Raw genomic sequence first — 20,046 nt, forward strand, 5'->3', positions numbered from 1 at the left:
TGAAGAATGCTGGTCAGGCGAAGAAAGGGAGCCGTAATCCTGTGATAAGTGCAATAAAGGGTTTCGAGCTGTGTTAAAGATTTATTTTCTGTCAAGTGTGAAGAATGCGGGTCGGGTGAAGTAAGGAAGTTGTAACCGTGTGATAAGTGCAATCAAGGGTTTCATATAAGTTGTGTTTGACCCATCGTTGTTTTAATTCGTGTTAGCAAACGCAAGTGCAAGTGCAAACGCCATTATGAGTTTTAATTCGGCGAATAAGTATTTGTAAATTGTACACACCTAGATGCTATCCTCTAGTTACAAATCTAACATCTACCTATGCCCATATCGCCATCAAAGACATAAGACCGGTACCTAGCAAAGCGGCCACATAACAAAATAATTGAAGCTTAAGATTTCCTTGAAGTTTTGGCCCTTTGAAATCAGAAGCCAACAAGTCTACCAAAGCCATGTAAATCAGCAGCCCTGCAGACACCGCGTTGAGAATCCCAACAACGATCAAAGCTATTGGACTATTCTCCTTGTACACATTCTGTAATAGGATCCCTAGGACGATCCCTAATGGGGTTGTCACCGAGAAGAAGAACACCATTATCGATTTAACCTTCAAGTTGTACTTGGCCTGTTATATACATTTAACAAATGATCAACAAATTAATTAATATATGTAAGTCTATATATAGCTCTTTAATACAAGGTTAAGTGAGAAAATTCGACCATCACCTGTAAAATGCAACCACCAAGTCCCATCCCTTCAAAGAGTTGATGGAAGCAAATCGCGGCTATAAGTGGCCTTATTGTGCAGGGATTATCTGAAGATCCCATTGAAAGACCAATTACAACTGAGTGAACTACAATTCCTAATTCCAAAACCTGCACCATAAACCTCTCTAAATAAGTAGCTATAAAATTTATCAATCTCAACGAAATTATAAAGCTTATTATAAAGAGATGCAAAATATGAAACAATGTACCTGAGCTACAACGCGGTCTTTTAACAATTTCGAGCTCTCACAATCCATCATCACTTGTACAATCTGACCATGGTGATGACCATGAACAACATTAGTATTGTCACCCAACCCCAATTCAACCTTATCATCAACATCGTCGCCATTTTTATTACCATCAACATTGTCATTTTGTCGCCTAGATAAGGCCTTTTTTTCATAATACGCTATGGAAAATGAGTCCATCATCATAGTTCCATACGCGGAGATCAATGTAATAAACGGCGTGAAAGGGAAAACCTTCCAAGGCTTTTCAGGCAAACACGGCGAGGTTAAGTCATTCCACGAGTCAGGCATCACATGCATGAACCCCGTGGCAACGATAACCCCCGAGGCAAAGGCTCGAACAAGGAGGAACAAGTCCTTATCGGGGTGTAACGCAGGCACGGACCTCGAAAATAATGGTAAGGATACACCAACCATACTAGCCGCTAGTATGGCTAGTATGGCAATGTTATTAAGACTTTGTGCCTTAGCCCTATCGTGGCATCGACTCTCTACCTCGGTCAAACAATTCGAGGCTTCCTCCTCGGATTTTGCTATGACCGTCGAGAGGGAGCCAACAAGTAAAAACATAATGAGAAATAAAGATACATGATTATTGAGTTGATAATAAAACACGGCCATGACTTAATTAGTTATAAATTAAAATGTGAGTTTTTTTTCGGGGTTTCATTGTAACAATATATATAGGGAAGGAACAAAGGAGTGTCATATGCAAGAATGTGTCGTAGTGTGGGAGCATGATGAAGAGTGTGTCGAGAGTGTGGTGAATTAAGGCAATGTTGTTAAAGACATGCTTTATCGACACATTCAACATAAATGGTGTACAAAAGCGTCAAATTCGCAACAAATTAAATGTGTCGCATGTTTTACATGTTATGCTTTACGCATTTGTGTTATGAACATATTCCTAGTTACTTACAACTAACTCATCACCTTCGTGCCTCAAAAAAAAAAAAAAAAAAAAAAAAAACTCATCACCTTCGAAATATTAGGAACAATAAACAAAATCATAGTCAAAAGTCCATCTAGAAATCTTCTAATCACTTGTGCATCTAACAACCTGTTTTTATACGTGGAGATAAAATGATGGTTATGCTAGTTTATCATCTTTATAATCATTATTTCCTTAAAAAAAAATTTCATCACATTTGTAAAAATACAAGTTTGAGGTTGATATTCAACATGTAAATTTGGAATTTCATAAATTCATTGTCATTAACGCTATAAATATACTATTACCAAATTTGCATCAAAATAATACTATTACCAAATTTTGCATCAAAAAATAAAAAACTTTCTATTATCAATTGGGTTTGGGCTATAGGCCTACACCTCATGAGAGAATGTTGGACCACATACAAGCCCAAAAAATGATAGTAACTATTTGAGATGTAGATCCTTTCTTAGGATTATAAAGTGATTCAATTGTTTTTCATTTTTCAATGTGGGACAATACTTTCATTTACATATGGATGTTTATGAAATCTAAAAACTATATAATATATTACTCCGTATTCTACCAAACAAAAAGACCTTGGTAGGAATTTTTTGTTAAAATGGATAAAGCTTTGAATTTTCTCTATGTGGGACAATATGTTTGGTTTTTTGTGTTTAAAGAGCCAAAAGGACAAGTGATGAGAATCGATCCCAAGATCTCTTGAATCGATAGGGCAGCTCTGTTAACAACTTGAGTTATCCTTCACTCTTTCGTTATCTGAATCAAAATAAACTTCGGAGTTTAAGCAATGAAAATAAATAAAATAGGGACTAACTACAAGTCTACAACACTAATACCCCTTAAAGCAACCAATTCAAACTAGTAGGACTTGAACCCGTTGCCACACCAAATGAGTACTCCCTCCACACCTTCCATGATTGAAGGCCTTAACAAAGATTAATTGATGCCTTTTATATGCTGTGTGCATTGTCACCTAATTTCATAGACCATTGGTTTCTTTCTTTGTACTAGTTAAAGTTTGTTCTTGTTGGTCTTTCACATTAGTTAATTAAATACGAGTTTTCATTAGTATTGCTCACATTATACACATTCTTTATGTTCATAAGGTTGTGATTTAAATAATGTGACATAATTTCATGTAGGTTGTTCATGATATCTCAAAACTACACAGTATGTTACTCTGCCAAACAAGAACCTTAGTTCATGTTCCTAGATTATTATGGGTACGTAATACTCCGTACATGGAGTGTGGCAAGGCGAAAAGTGTGTACAAATCAAGGATTTATAAATCCAACCTAGGTTAGACACTTGAGAGTAATGAAGAAAGAATAGGAGACCCTACTCTTAAAGTACCCGCGTCAGAGATCAAACCACCCATTCCAAAATTAAATCTTCTTACCACTAGACCAACACATAATTATTGTATCTTTTCTTACCAAATGTAACACAATTTTGTGCACAATTTACATAACCATATCCTCTAATATATCAATCGCGAAACAACATACATATAGTGTCCAAAGTCTCCATACTACATATGGTTAACGCAATGAAAACATAAAGTTTCTCAATATAAAAAATAAAGCATATCAACTAGTACTCTAAATTGGTCTGATTGAGTTATAATTACTCATTTATTTCTTAAATTTGTTCATCAATTAAACACTATGATACCTAGAAATGTTCTTCATCTACTATAATCCCAAATCTGTGAAGTGTGATCGACATGATCCAAGCCATAGAAACACACGTACGCACCTAAAAGTGTGCAGCGTCGAGTTGTTTGCCAATCTCGAAAGAAAGGAAGGCATCGATAGCAGCATATTGCACCTGTGCAATACTCAAATTTGGCTGACTCCAATCACTCAAAGTAATGTTTCGTTGCTTTACATACACCAAGTCTAGAACATTATATGCCAACGACACCAACCCTGCGTTGCGAAAACCGGGCTCATTCCACCTACATCGACAAACATATTGGAGCAATTAGTCACATTGATATCTATCGTTACATAGCTTGAATGCAAACTATTTGATGCAAATAATGCCTAGCTCTTTAATAGATGAAATATCATACGTGACACACACAATTAATTATTTTAATTCACAATACGCTAATTCAAGTTTTACTTTCAATCATCCAATACAATAATGATTCATGATTACCCCTAATTTGTACTCGTACAGATTATGAGAAAGTTGTACTGCGGTATTAAAAATTAAAACATAATTATTTAATAACCCTAAGACCCCTTTGAACAATTAGGCCGACTTTTTATATCTCGGATGTAAATCAGTGGTCATAGTTCCATACCATTTTTTTTTTACTTGCACATTATTATTCCTATTTTTATTTTAAGATATTTTCTGTTTATTTTTGAAAATTCTGTCTTAAGATTGAAAACTTCTTGAAGAATTGATATTATACAACAAATAAATAAATAAACATTAAACAACGTGCGTATACAAAGTAATAAAACATAACATCACATAAATTACGTACCCTATACTCGTAATATTCAAAATTGCTCAATTTTGACCTAATTTCTTCCAAAACATATCATTTCAGACAAATTAATTAAAAAATTAAAAAAAAAAAAAACAAATTCAATGATATAATTTCTTATTTTCTTGAATAGCAAGAATATTTTATCAAAGTTCGTTATTGTATACCAACTACCAAGTATAAGACCCCCAAAACACTACTGTAATAATATTCGTTAAAGATTGAAAAAAGATTCATATTATAAAACAAAAACAAAGAACAAAGAAAAATCAAGAAGATAAATAATGTAGAAAAATTGAAAGAAAGGAAGAAAAAATTAACCTGGTAGAAACCAAAGTACGAAGATCAACAGTGTAACCAACGTATAACCCATAATCTTGATTAAGTTTTTGTACATCTTCATCAATACCAACACCAACAAACGTGTAATCTTCATTAGTAAGGAAATCGACGAGGGCTCGAGGAATCATAGTAGCGTACTGAAGTTGAAACACAAGGCAGTGATGGCCTACGCATAGTTGGAGTACAGCCACGGGGTTACGAAAGTACCTAGACGTGTTAGGGCGCCACTCGATGTCGAGGCCAACTACGAGTTTGTAGAGACGACGACGATGGATGTTTTTGACACGATTGATCCATGTTTCGACGGATGCTGCTGAGGATGTTACTGTTGTTGCGATTGAATGGTCGCCGAAGTTAACGTTCATGTACATGTTTTGTGTTTATTATGGTTTTTTGAGAGAGAAAAAAAATGAAGAGAGAACAAAGGTTTTTTGGAGGAGGGATTTTTGTTTTATGTTGTTATTTGATGTTAGGAATGTTGTTGTAATTATGTAAAGTATATGTATTGTGTTTCTTAAAAACAAATGGAAAAAAAAATATAAAGTATTTATATTGAGTAATAGGAAGTTTCTTAGTTTAGGAATGTTTTAATACGGAGTAGATTTAGGAAGATAGCCGTGGCCCGTTGTAGGTTGTGATACTATTATCCGTAAATAATTACAAACTTTGTAGATTGAGTTGTCAACTTGAATCATTATTTGACTTTAAGTCGGAATTAATTAGGTCGGGTCATTTTGGATCATATTAACTCGAGTAATGTCAATTTGTTTTGGGTTGAATAACAACTCATAATTTCTAAAGAACGGACTAAGATAGAGAAATTTTTATAAGATGTCATCTTTAGAACTTAAATTAAAGTTCAAATTGATTGCTCTATCATGTGTCCGTGTGACTAGGTCTTAATTTTTCTGTAAAAAACGAAAATAATAATCTTGATTTTTTTTTTTTTTTTTTAAATTTGGTACAATTAGAAATCCCGTTTGATTAGGGTGATTATCGAACTCCTCTGACATGGGTAGTGAAAGAAGACCTTCAATCAGTAAACCAACCTTGATTCTCTTGGCAACTCTCACGAAGGTGTAATACTAACATTTTTGTTGCAAAAATCTTCACCAAAACCTTCAAATTTCATAAACATATTTAATTCCATGGATCTTTTTTCTACATTTTTCCCAGAAATTGTAAGTTTAGTTTTATATTCAGCATTGTGTTTTTGTTATTTTTTATGATGATATGCTTGTGAATTGGGAAATCAATGGTTACAATTTGTGTTAACCTAACAAAAAAAATTAAATTACAGCAAGTATAAATACCTAAAATTAATACAAGTATAATGTTATGTTCTTTTTTTTTAAAAAAGAAAGAAATCTGGGTACCCTATGTCCCGACTCGAATAATTCGGGTACCTGAAACCTGGGTACACGAGATATTGGGGTCGGGACATGGGACAAATTCACAACTTCCCGAAATTCCGGGTACCCGAGTTTTCGGGTGGGTTTTCGGATACCCGAATTTGAACACTCCTACGAGTACCTATACTATTAAAATAAAAAAAAAAATTATTAAAAAAAAATTCCTCATTATTTTTACGTGGTTTTCCTTTAAACTTCTTCACACTCACACCCTCCTCTCGCTGGAAGCCTACTCCGAATCCTCCATTTAAGCGGCGTCGAGGTAATTAACATGTTTTTTTTAATAATCGAATATCAATTTAACAATTTAGTAGTGTTTGTCTTTTATTTGAAAATCAGGATAGCCAATTCATTAGGGTTCTACTAAGATTGATTATCGAATTATTGGTTACTATTATTCAAGTAATTAGATATTATAGCGAGCTTTTTTTGCTATGTACACTTTACCCGTTGGCGTTAATACTCTTAAGCAAGAAAATTGTATGTGAATTTTCTACCCTAATATGGTTAATTGGTTATTCAGTCAAATTTCGTGTCTGATTGACTCCATTAGTCTTTATAATTTATATGCATTGCCGAATTGGGGTTTTGAGGTTCGTCAAGTTGAGTGATTTTCCATGAAATTATTTTCGTCAAATCAAACAAAGCCTTAATGTTAGAATGGAAATGAATATTATGACTTTTTAGTATTTCGTGAATGAGGATGCCCCTTTTTCTCATGGTGGCATTTTCATAAATAAATCAACAACTTTATTCAACTGTAGAGCTCACAATAATAAAAAAGTTGTTGATTTATTCACGAAAATGCCCCATGAGAAACAGGGAATTTCCCTTTCGTGAATTGAGGTTACACTATATTAAGGAAGGTTATTTGAGCTAGAAGCCATTGACTGCAAATTGGCAATCCTGTTTTGAATCAATGTTGTTGTGTTGTTATTAGGATGGGTGAGACAAAGCGAAAGGCGGAATCTTTGCTGCCCTGCTCTACAAAGAAGAAGTTAAATAGGGATGGGGTAGTTGCTATAGGAGACGAGGAAGAACGTGTCGAAAAAGAGTCAAATTCCATACAACAGCTTAGTCAACCAACGACAATGGATGAAGTGAGTGATGAGGATGAGGTAAATATATGTGGCATTCCTTTGATTATTCCTACTTGTAAGGATGCAGGAGGAGCAAGCGTAACGTTTGTTCTTGAAAGAGCTTCTTTGACCCTTGCTAATGTTGGCAAAGTAAGTGCATTTAATTTTCAAACTCATGTTATGTTTGATGTTGTTAGAGGACGAACTCAACCAAAAGCTTAAGCTGATGGTTGAGTTCCAGGAATATGTTTTATACTCTATCAGATCTTGTATTGCGAAATTTCTGTTTTTAACTTAAAGAGCTAATCATTTTATATCTTCTTATAGAGATACCAAATACTGTCTTCAAATGATCATGCTGATTATTTACGAAAGAAGAAAATGAATCCTTACATTTACAGGCCTGATATAGTCCATCAGGTTGGTAGCTAGGATTCTTCATTTGATGATTTCATCCTTGATAATATAGCTTAGTGTACATGTACTTTCCATTTGTTGTGTATGTACATCTGCTCGTCTTTGTAGTCTTTTCACTAGAGCAGATTCCGCTTTCATATTTATTCTTAACTTCAATTTTGTTCCATAATTGATATTTTAAGGCACTCTGTAGTATCATGGATAGTCGAATTCGTAAGGTTGGTAGGCTGAAAGCAGTGTACATCCAGACAGAAGATGGAGTTCTGATAAAAGTAGAACCAAATGTTCAGATACCAAGGCAATTAGAAAGTTTCTGTGATATGATGGGTTTGTTCTTTCCCTCTGACTGATATTGATGATTTCAGGGTTCATTGTGCAAATTGTGTTCTCATATAAAAGTTTATTCTCTGATGAACATTTAACTGCTACAGCTGAATTATTGCAAACACTCCGCATCAAAGCCAAGGGTAGCCGTAAACAGGTTCTGCGTGTGGTGGCCAATCCTGTAACAAAGTATTTATCTCCCACGTCACATAAGATAGGTATGTATTGACAATGGAAAATTCCCTGTTTCTCATGGTGAGAAACGAAATTTGTTTCTCATGGGGGCATTTTCGTAAATAAATCAACAACTTTTTCATTATTGTGGGCTCCACAGTTGAGTAAAGTTGAATAAAGTTGTTGGTTTATTTACGAAAATGCCTTGTGAGAAACAAGATTTGTTTCTCACCATGAGAAACTGGGGTATCCTCATTGACAATATAATGCTGGTGAAATTTTGTTTACTTTGGCAATTTGTTTATGCAATATGTTCTGCTGCTTTAGGCCTTTCATTCAGCTCAGAGAAGGCTGTTGAACTACGAGAGTATGTTAGTGGAATCAATAGCAATGAAGACGTTGTGTTTGTGGTAGGTTCAATTATTTGATTTGATATACTCATTAGTCAGTATGTGCTTTATCTTTGCTTCTGATCACCCCCCTTGAAACTTCCAGGTTGGTGTGATGGCGCGTGGTAAAATTGAATGTGATTACATTGAGGACCTTGTATCAGGTATTGCTTATTTCAGTTTCCTGCCTATTGAGTATTGACTATTAAGTTTCTGATTCCTAAATGTATGTTTTCGGGGTGTCCATTGTTCCGGAGTGATCATAGCAGTATGTCTGTCTCCATGAGCCCTGAGCACTCACATCTTCTCTGTTGCGCTCTTGCTTTGCTGATCATTGAGTGTGCTAGCTGCAGAGTGAATGTATTGATTAGGAGTGAAAACCACAAATAATAAGTGGTAGAGTTGGATTAATTATCCTATTTATCTTCCTTTTGCTTTATAGTTTGATTACAAATTCCGAAATGAATCTCATTATCAACACTAAGATCATGTGCCATATATAATGATTATCATTGCGCCTGAAGTTCCAGCTTGTTTCTACCAAGGCTAATGCAAAGAAGCCTACTGCTGAATTAGCGAAAACTCTTACTTTGTGTTCAACATTTTGATTTATTCTGAACTTTAAGGAACCAGGAACTTGGCCTGTGTAAATAATTTCCTTGATGCAAAGTGCTAGTTGATGCATCCTTTTGCTTCATTTCTGTGGTTTAAGGATCTGATTGATATCAAGTGACACTTTAGCTAATGCTATATATCTAAAGCTTTACATAATACTAATTGCGCTTTGTTGCTGGCAGTTTCGCCTGAACACTTATCTTCTGGGACCTGTTTGCATAAAATATGTAATGCAATGGAGAGGAGATGGAGCATACTTTGAAGTTGAAGGTGCAATCCTAACTGTTTTTTAGACGGCGTATATAAGTGGTCAGAATAATAACTCATCTCTAACATGCATTCAATCTTATTCTGTGCTATACTACTTGTAAGAAGTACTCCAATTCATTACATACAGCACTGGTTTCTGCATGATTAATTAAAATTGCAGTTTGATGAATAAGTGATATTATAGTTTCTAGTTTTAGTACTAATGAAATTCCATTATATATTTCAAAACTCAACATTATTTACAGTTTTCTCATACCATTTAACACAGCAGAGTAATTACATTATGGTCTTTGGGTTCTTCCATCAAATTATTGAACAATTCATCATCTCCCCACCTCCGAACACACAAAAGCTTGTCAAATGTCAATGTGTCGCTTTGATTAAACTACATAGCTCTACAAAGTTGTGTAATTACACAAAAACTAATGCATGCGTTGTCCAGCATGATGGAATATATTGCATACATATGAAGTGTGGCATTATCTATTTATATTTTGTGAAATGCAAATGACAAAAGATTGTTGCTTGTCCTTGTAGAAGTTATAGCTTGTATATTGTATCGATGTTATTAGGAAATAATATTATGGCAAGCTAAACCTACAATGGATGTAGCTAGCCATTGTGGTTGCATTAAGTTATCTAGTTGAACATTTTATCAAAAAACAAACCGCTGGAAAGAAGCTTTGAAGAAGATATATAATCGTACAAAATGAGTTTTTTATGCTTCATATATAAAGTAACGCTTCAATTGTGTAATTACTATTTTATTTTTTTTTATTTTCAATTCTAATGTTGCCTAGTTTACCCCTCATGAATTATTATATGGAGTAAGGCCCTGTTCACTTCACCTTAAAAAAAATAATATTAAGTAAAAATAATTTCAGTTCAGTAAAAATAAGTTCAGTTCAGTAAAATTAATTTCAGTTCAGTAAAAATGATTTCACTTTAATAAAAATAAGTTCAGTTCAGTTAAACTCAGTTTTTTTTAAAGAAGAATTATAATAGAAATCAGTAAAAATAATTTCAACTCAGCAATAATAATTTAAGTTCAGTAAAATTAATTAAAGTTCAGTAAAAATAATTTAAGTTCAGCAAATATAATTTTGTTTCAGTAAAAATAATTTCAGTTCAGCAAATAAGGTGAAGAGAACGGGGCCTAATTATTACTACCTCCGTTACATATTATTTGCAACGTTTTGACATAAAGTAAAGAGGAAAAATGTCTAAAGCAAGATTAGCTCTGTCTGATCTAAAGATTTTAACACATTGCCACATCAGCTTTTATATTAAAATTAATTGTTTTTTTGATTTTCAATTATGTTAAAGACTCCTTAAGACTCAATCAGATTTATCTCTTCAATCCTCAGACTTATTTTAGATTTCCTTAAAATATTTATTATTATTATTTTATATATATGTAAAATATATATATATATATATATATGTTTTTTTTAAAATACATTTATAATTTTAATATGATATGGATATTCATATTGGGGTAACAAATTTCTAACCCAATTTAGATGTCATAGTTGAAAAATAATAGCAAAATAGATCAAGCAAAAAAAAATCAATGGGATATTTAGCTTTTACAATACATATATAGAGTAATTGTATTATGACTAGGTAATAAATATTAAAAACCAACAAACAATAACAAATAAATAGGATAATGTTATATAATATATGTATTTAGTGGATGCCCATTTTACCCTTATGATAATTCTAGGATATTCTAGATATACCAGGTTTATTATTATTCGAACCCTAATTGTATCACAAGTATATATATGTACTCCCACATCATTCAGTAAGATGAAGATAGATTTATTCTCTCCTCTATTTTTCCCTTTTTCTCTTTAATTTCATAACACGTTATCAGCACCAAAGCTCTACCCAACTGATTAAAATCAAGACTTGCCGATTCAAAAAGGTAGTTTTCTTCTTTACGTTGATTTGCAATTTAAATTTTTATTCTTTAATAACATGACATTGAACTTTCATTATAAATTTCTTTTCAAAACAATAAACTTTTAATTCGAAAGTTATTAGGATCAGATCCATATATTCTGAAATAATTAGGTAAAAAAATGTACTCTGTATTTCATTATTGGATCTTATTTTTAAGGATAGCCTTGTAATTCTATTTGAACTCTGACAATTTGTTGTGCAAGGGCTATGAGATAGTTTGTATGATTATATTATGTGAGCAATAATAATAATCAAGTTCCGTGCGTTCCTTAGCAAAGTTTTGGTTTTGCTAAAATTAAGAAGATTTTTAATGGGCTAAAGGATAGCAAAAGGCATTAATTATTTAATGTAGTATGTTACATATACTAATGTAACTCATAGTTTATATTAATTTGTTATTCGAGGGTTTCGAGTATAAAGTTCAATCAAGTGGACTAGAGTACATATTTCTTGATCAATTATTATTTCTTTTTTTTGAATTATTTTTAATTGGGTATTTAACTTCTTGTGCGAAAAAGTCCATTTGTATGGAGTGCCATTGATACATATATACTATATAGACATAAAGTAAATGATTACTTTGGTTATATGTTTTCATAATTGCCTTATGTGAATAAGTAATGGTACTATATTGCACTGTGACACAAACACTAAGTATTACGAATGATTTAAATTTATGCTTTTTGATCTTGTTTATTTAAGGAATGAATTATGATTATTATTGCTACCTTATTATAATAAACCATGGAATAAGAATTACTGTGTGATGTTTGATTATATTCTTTTGATTGCATATGGAGTATTTATATTTGGTCATTGCCTCATATTATATCTAATCTTAATTATAATTCTAAGATATTTTATTTATCAAGATATCTATGTATATGGAGATTTTTTTTTTTTTAATTAGTATTTTACAAGTTCTAACAAACTAATTAAAGATAAGATTGACTTTATCTATTTGTAGCTCTATTAACCAAGAGACCAATTTTATTCGTATATCAAGTCTATTTTGCACCCTTAATATTAAGTTATTAACCAAAAGTCTATATTTATTATGTGTTCATCTATAGTTTTAATTTATCTTTATGCGTTTTGTCGAGGGATTGCTCGATACTTGATATTTGATACTAGTCAAATACATGTCTGGACAATTGTATTTTAAACTATAAAAACAATGATTAGTCAGATGGTGACTTTATAACTGCATACTCCTTTTCAATTTTGGACTTGAAGTTCCAAATTTTGTTCTTTTAATCTATAATTTAAAGTATCTCATGTACGTGCATTAAAATTGACATTAACTTAGTAACCTTATAAGTGGGTACTATATTGTGAAACATACTAACACGATGGTATAAGTATTGTTTGATGTGTGATTGAATTTGATTATATATCTATATACATGAAGTTGAATTATAGAATGATGAATAAATTGAACGTGAAGTATTCATACGTAACGTCTTGAATTCCTTAAATTAATGAATTGAAGGGTCAGATATACCGTATACGTGACCTAAATATGTCCACCAGTCACAGGACTAAAGTGATTTTATAAACACCATGCTAAGAGAAAAATGTACAAAGTATTTTGATTAGTTCTAATATTGTCCATTGGGTACACATTTAAGACATATATATATGTTGATAAATAATTGAATTTACTCATTCCCAGAAGTGAATGAGAATTCTTATGATTAAAAGGTATATGTTTGCATGGTGATTATCATTCATGTAAAGTTCATAATAATTACAAACATGAGTACATAATATACATTTGAAATCTAAGCATGACATTGTGAAAGGATTAATTAATTAGTTGAACAATGTATTCATTATGCCCATACCTTTGAAAATTTTCAATATAAAAATTTATATAATTGGGCAAGAGGAAATGAATAACTTTCATTTGTTTGATACATGTATTGCTAAAAGAATTTATGGCTTAAAAGGAGCAAGAGATTTAAAAAATGTTGGACTACTTTTATACTCCCATATGCAAGGATTAGGGGGAGATAGTGTTCATTCCATTGTTTTTAATTAATCATGAATAATTGAATATGGTGATGGTCAGTTTGGTACATACACTAGCATAAATATCAATGATTTATTTCTTAATAGAGGTGGCCACATGATAATCAAATATTTAGAATGTTACCATCCTGAAGATGGATAATGAATAAATGTCATTACCTATATACCACCTATAAATGTACATATAAGTTTATGTCCTAGAAGGACATGATCAATTGCTATTGAAACTAGCACACCTAAAGAGTGGTAATCCAAAGGGTACAATGATAAGAATTCTTGGAAGAAGAAAAGAGATAATTAACAATGACAAATTTGAGAAAGTGATACATTTTGATAGATCTCCTTAAAAAATAATTTCTAGTACATTAAAATGTGTTATGATTATATAAAGTACTCCAGAAGAGTATAAAATGTTGTCCAACAAGATTAACATGTATCAATATTACAATCAATGCACCAGCAAAGTATGAGTATTAGTTAATTGTCTTGCCAGTTGTAGAAAGAAACACATTGGTTTACTTATATCACATCATACTCATGGCCATGCATAAAGTATCTCTAACAAGGTGATCACCAGTATTATAAAACTGACCATAATTTAAATACTAAAGGAAAAGTGATTGGATGTGATAATTAAATAAAAAAAATAAAAAAAAATTAGGCCATCCGGGTTTAATATATAAATCCCGTTATGGAAACTTGAAGTTTCATGTGATAATGAAAGAAATAATGTGTTGACGCTCTCTCATGTTAAATACATAAAATAAATTAAATGGCAAGACATAACATTGAGATTGAGCCATATTTGGATTGTGATTTTTAATAGTTTGTGTTAAAAGAAAAGTTCAAGAGATAATGTATTGATTTTTTGAAAAATTGGTGACTAGTAGTTCACTTGAATAATTTATACGATGACGAATAGTAGGTGACCAGAAGCTCATCACGTACAAGTTATATGTGGAAAAAAAAAATTAAGTAACTAGTATCATACTATCTATGTTTCCAGTGACCCGAAGATCACCACCTAGTGGAATTACAGGAAAGTTTTGATTAGGGCTATTGTATGTCAGCACATAATATAAGAAATATTATAAGAAAATAGATAAGATAACTGCACAATTCATAACCCCCCTATTGATATTGATATCTAGAAGAGAACAAAATTTCATTATTCTCCAGAAGAGCTATAAATTTGTTAAATATATATAATTATCCTACGAGATGAAATTTGTTGCACATAAAATTATATTCTAAGTTGGTGAAAAATTGCCCCAATATATGAGATATTTTACCAACTTAGGGGGAGAAGAACTAAAGTAAGTTGGCAAAATTATAGAGTTATAATTAATTGATCCCTCTAATGATACTTTGTAAAGTTACATGCCAACTTTTGTATCAAGTTATGTTGCACATTTATGATTTGATTTATATACCGTTATGCCCCATCTGGAGGCATAGAGAGATATATTTTGATCATAATGATAATGATATTATGCCTAAAGATTAAGATAGATCTTGCCAATTTTCTTTTAATCACTACACCTGAAGTGTAGATTGTATGATCGGTTCCAATATAAATATGTGATATATGGCAAGATGGTGCAGTTGATACTTTTAAAGTATAATAATAGTATATTATACCATAGTGTGAGATATACCCTTGATATGTGGGATAGATATCTGAATTACTAAAATAGATGGCCTATTATGTAAGAAAAATTATGATGGTACCAATGAGAAATGTATTCAGATATCATTGTTCAAATAGCATGCAAATTAAAATTGTATCTTGAGGAATTATATGATATCGGTATATGATGGAACCGGATATATAATATGCTTATGCAGAAGGAATGGACTTGTGAATAAGGGATCAGAAATATATGTTCATTTTGATGTCGACATGAAATTAAAATAATGAATCAAATGCTTATCATGGACAAGATGTCCAATAAAATATAAATGCTAAAAATTAGATGTTTATCATGGACCAGAAGTCCAAAGAAATATGAATTTTCACATTGTACAGTGTTTTATATTATTTCGAGTCCTATGTATGTTCATATGCATGTGTAAATCATAGGTTGATGATTATTCATTGCATATATTAGAAGTTGTTAGATGCACTATCCATTGTATATTTTTGTTTAATATGTTATCATGAATTCTACATCTCATATTGCATGCATTAGTACTAGTTCTATACAACAACAATTATGTTATATGTGAATGTTTGTGGTATGACGAGTTTATAATTATGATGAAGACTTACAAGAAGAAACTTATACTCTGATGGGCTTATAATTGTGATGAGAGTTTATGTGTTGACGGTCCAATAGCATGTTATGTATCATGCATGAAAAGTTCCCAAAGAACTTACATACAATGTATTCAAATATCTAGCCCTTTAAATTCTACATTTAGAAAAATGACAATGTTGATGTTAAACTCATGGAGAGTATTGGTGACTAAGTTATTGAGATATCAACCTGAAGTTCAACCATGTGAGAATTAATTGATTTTGTATTCATTGGAAAACTCTTGTATAAAATTCAAATTGCCTAAAGAAGAATAGTAATGAGATATATTATTGTAAGAATAATCTCTTTATAGTCCAGAAGAACCATGAGTAAAAGTATATAATAATTACTTGTGTTATATTAAAACTGATTCATAAAAGCTTAGATAATGATATCAAAATATTACGAGTTCAATGTCATTAATTATTATCAATATTTGATTATCAATAGCTACTTTTATGACCTTCAGAAGCAGACATAGTTTTGATGGTAAGGCAACTTGAAACAAAAATGTCATTTAAGGTAGTGGTAAACGTAACGTAGATATTGTTCTTACAAGTATGAAGAATGAAGATGCCTCCCATTGAAGAACTGAAGATTCAAGTTTGGTCAGGGATGATCAACATTCAAAAAATATTATTCAGCTACAAGTGTGAAGTTACTAAGGCATTGGATCATTACATTGGAATATATCAAATTATGCATTCATCAGGGGGAGAAAATACACGCTGCACTCTTTTTCCCTTAATCATGGTTTTGTCCCACATTGGGTTTTCCCGATAAGGTTTTTAACGAGGCAGTGTCAATGCGTATTGCGAAAGTGTTATACTTTTTTTCCTTCACTAGGTTTTTATCCCATCGGGTTTTTACTAGTAAGGTTTTAACGAGGCACACTATTCGATAATGGTCATCCAAGGGGGAGTGTTATATAATATATGTATTTAGTGGATGCCCATTTTACCCTTATGATAATTCTAGGATATTCTAGATATACCAGGTTTATTATTATTCTACAATGGAACCCTAATTGTATCACAAGTATATATATGTACTCCTACATCATTCACTAAGATGAAGATAGATTTATTCTCTCCTCTATTTTTCCCTTTTTCTCTTTAATTTCATAACAGATAATTAGTTTTCCAAAAAAAAAGGATAATTAAAATACAAGACAAATTAAATTGATAATTATTATTAAATCATGATTGTTACGTTTTTTTTTTTTTTTTTTTTTTTTTTTTTTTTTTTTTTTTTTTTTTTTTTTTTGCAATAAGATAGGTACATAATTAAGATAAAATAAAACAAACAATATGATTTTTGTATATAAAAAATTAAAAACAACGTACATTTTTTTTTGGAAGAAATGTACATAGATATTTTAATGTATTTGAGAAATAAAGTTTTTTTTATTTTTTATTATCAAAACACTGTGTTTTGATGTATATATAAGTAAAACACGGTGTACAATGTGTAGAGTTGAGTCTTAAGTTTTCAAGACTCCACTTCAGATTTTGTTTAGATTCAGCTTCTAAAATGCATTAAAAAAACAAAGTCATGTCTTAAAACTTAAAACTTTAAAAATGATGATGTCATTCTGAGTTTTAAGACTCAGGGCTAATCTAGGGAATGAATATTGCTCTAACGTTGCAAATAATGTGTAACGGGAATGAATAGTCAGTCATGAGCCATGATGTAACAAAGAGTATTAAATTAAAACAAGGGTCCACGTCTCAAAAACAGAAGTGGCTACAAAATTCTAACCTCTTAGTATTATATTTGGATTTTGGCCATGTTTGGTAATTGACTTTTTAATGGCTTTTTGGTTAGCTTTTGGCTTTTGGCTTTTTTAGGTGGTCAAACAGCCAAAAAATGTGTTTGGTAATTGGCTTTTTAGTCAGCGAAAAAGCTGGCTTTTAAGCCAAAATGAAAAAGCTGCTTTGAGTAGTTTTTTTGTTGGCTTTTGGCTTGTTGGCCCACAAATTATCTAATAAACAGCCAACAACCAACAATTAATTTACCAAATACTTTTATAAACAGCCAGCTTAAACAGTCAATTTTAAAGGCCATTATAAAAAGCCAAACATTCCAGCTAGTCAAACAAGCCAAGTGAACCAGCCAACCGCTAAAAACAAGGCCTTTACCTGTTTGTGTATAATAAAATTTCTTTCCATTGAATTTCTTGTGTGAATGTACATCAATAACAATTGACAAACGTTGGCACTCGTGCTTATATGCTTATATTAATACCAAAGTTCAGAAAACTTCACTGTTATCAGTAATTGACAAACTACACTCTATAGACGTACTTAATAAACAATAATTTTAGTAATGAATTATAAATACAAGTGCTATAAAATTAACAATGCATTTTAATTTCATGTCATAGCACAAACTTGACACGTACTATTAATCAATAATGTAGCATTTGCACACGTATGATAAACTAACGTGACACACTGCCGCCTACCACTATTTATCAAGTAATCAACTAATCACTCATCAGTCATCACTCTAGCAAACAACCTAAAGTTAGTAAAGTACCAAAACTTGTAAACAAAAAAATGGAAGCACAAAAGGAAAGAAAAGAGGAGATGAAGGTTGAAGATGGTGTCAAAGGTAGCCATGGAGTCGTTGATCCAACGATTAAGGTGCTTATTCGCGACACGATTGTTAGTGATAACAAGGTCAAGAATATGACTCAAGATCCCGCTAATGTTCTTGCCTTTTCTCGTTCTGTTAACAAGATTGATTCCTCTCTTGAATAACCGTTTTTTTTTTCAATTCGATATTTATTCGACTTGAGCTTGGGTTGTAATAAATTTATAATGATGCGTGTTGAATGTTGATAAATATGTACTCCGGAGTATTCTAGCTACAAAGCCAATTCAATCAAATAAATTTGTTCCTTAACTTCCCCCTTTTTCCATGTTTTTAACCTCTACTTCTTGTAAAGGTCGGTGTGAGATTTTACTTGGATAGTCATGTATATATTTCCTTCGTCTTTTTAAGTTTGCCTATTTTCTAATTCAATGTGTCTCTTTACGTTTTGTCCTTAGTCATTAAAGGTTAGTGGAGTAGTGGTGACATTTTTGTTATACTCATAATCATATGATGAATAATTGGAAAATTTTCATGAATATATAGTGAATAAACGAATTACTAAAACAACCAAGTATTTATATGTATTCTTAAGCCAAAGTCTTAAGAGCAAGTTTGTTGTTTATATGTATTCTTAACCCAAAGTCTTAGAAAAAGAAGTTTTACTTTGTTTCTTGCATAAAAATACAAATTCTAGCGGAAAGTTGATTAGGTCTTTTGAATCAAAGACTAATATAGGCTAAATCCACAAGGGTAATAACTAATAAGTTTACAAACTTTTTAGTCATAAGGTGAAATCGTCACCAACTATATCAAATACTTCTTGAGCTCTTGATAAGATGCAATACTAATAGATACCTATGGAGTAATTTCCAACGCATATAAAAAGCCATGAGCTATTTACGTAACTTAATTTTCAATACCTAAACTCTTTAATTAGTTTACTAGTCAACTTTACCAAAAATAATATAAATATAAAATACTGTAATAAAAATGAGCTCACTAGTCTATATCACTGAGTCGTTATCAAAGACTCGTAGAGTCATAGTACAATGATGGGAGCCAAGTGCACGTGCAACCATTGAACGTAGGTAGAATTACACGACTTTAGTTGATAAAATCAATGAAAAAAAAGGTGATAAAATCAATGAAAAATCCGAATATTTATTGACAAATACTTTTAGGGGTTAGTTTGTTTGACATAAAAAAAACATGGAAAGTGAGACTTCCTAGGAATTGCAATTTTAGTGTGTTGTTTAGTTGACAATAATTTGGTGAAATGGGGGAAGTAGAACTTCCTAGGAATTTTGAGTTCCCACAAAATGTAGGAACTTACTTACCTAGGGGTTACCTAACCCCCCTAGGTAAGTGGAAATTCCCATGGAAGTTACTTCCCTCATTGTTAACCAAATAATTTTACAAAATTTCCATGAATTTGATTGTAGGAATTTAATTCTCATAAATTTACAATTCATGGGAAGTTCTAATTTCCAAGTGAACCAAACAACACCTTAGTTCTTTAAAAAAAAAAAAAAAAAAAAAAAAAAAAACACCACCTTAGTTTTTTTTTTTAAATAATTATTTACTTATTTACTCGTATTTATTTATTTCAAGGAGTTTGTATTTATTACTTGTAGCTAC

General features: G+C 31.5%; 2 protein-coding genes and 1 pseudogene across 2 annotated transcripts; 1 reads left to right on the top strand and 2 right to left on the bottom strand.

Annotated features, from left to right (window-relative positions):
* Positions 1–201: 201 nt before the first annotated feature.
* On the bottom strand, positions 202–1,637 carry LOC145633204 (zinc transporter 7 pseudogene; annotated as a pseudogene).
* Positions 1,638–3,732: 2,095 nt separating this feature from the next.
* On the bottom strand, positions 3,733–5,193 carry LOC145633205 (3'-5' exonuclease-like). The gene is made up of 2 exons (XM_081685478.1): positions 4,802–5,193; positions 3,733–3,934 (listed from the first exon to the last, which is right to left on the bottom strand). Exons 1-2 carry the CDS (start codon positions 5,191–5,193, stop codon positions 3,733–3,735), a joined length of 594 nt encoding a protein of 197 aa, XP_081541604.1.
* Positions 5,194–6,446: 1,253 nt separating this feature from the next.
* LOC145631148 (uncharacterized) lies at positions 6,447–9,691 on the top strand. The gene is made up of 8 exons (XM_081683241.1): positions 6,447–6,496; positions 7,175–7,463; positions 7,641–7,733; positions 7,913–8,057; positions 8,162–8,272; positions 8,556–8,638; positions 8,724–8,781; positions 9,415–9,691. Exons 2-8 carry the CDS (start codon positions 7,176–7,178, stop codon positions 9,492–9,494), a joined length of 858 nt encoding a protein of 285 aa, XP_081539367.1. The 5' UTR covers positions 6,447–6,496; position 7,175; the 3' UTR covers positions 9,495–9,691.
* The last annotated feature ends 10,355 nt before the right edge of the window (positions 9,692–20,046 follow it).

This window comes from Chenopodium album, chromosome 5 (genome assembly GCF_948465745.1).
Source record: "Chenopodium album chromosome 5, dcCheAlbu1.1, whole genome shotgun sequence".
NCBI classification, from domain to species: domain Eukaryota; kingdom Viridiplantae; phylum Streptophyta; class Magnoliopsida; order Caryophyllales; family Amaranthaceae; genus Chenopodium; species Chenopodium album.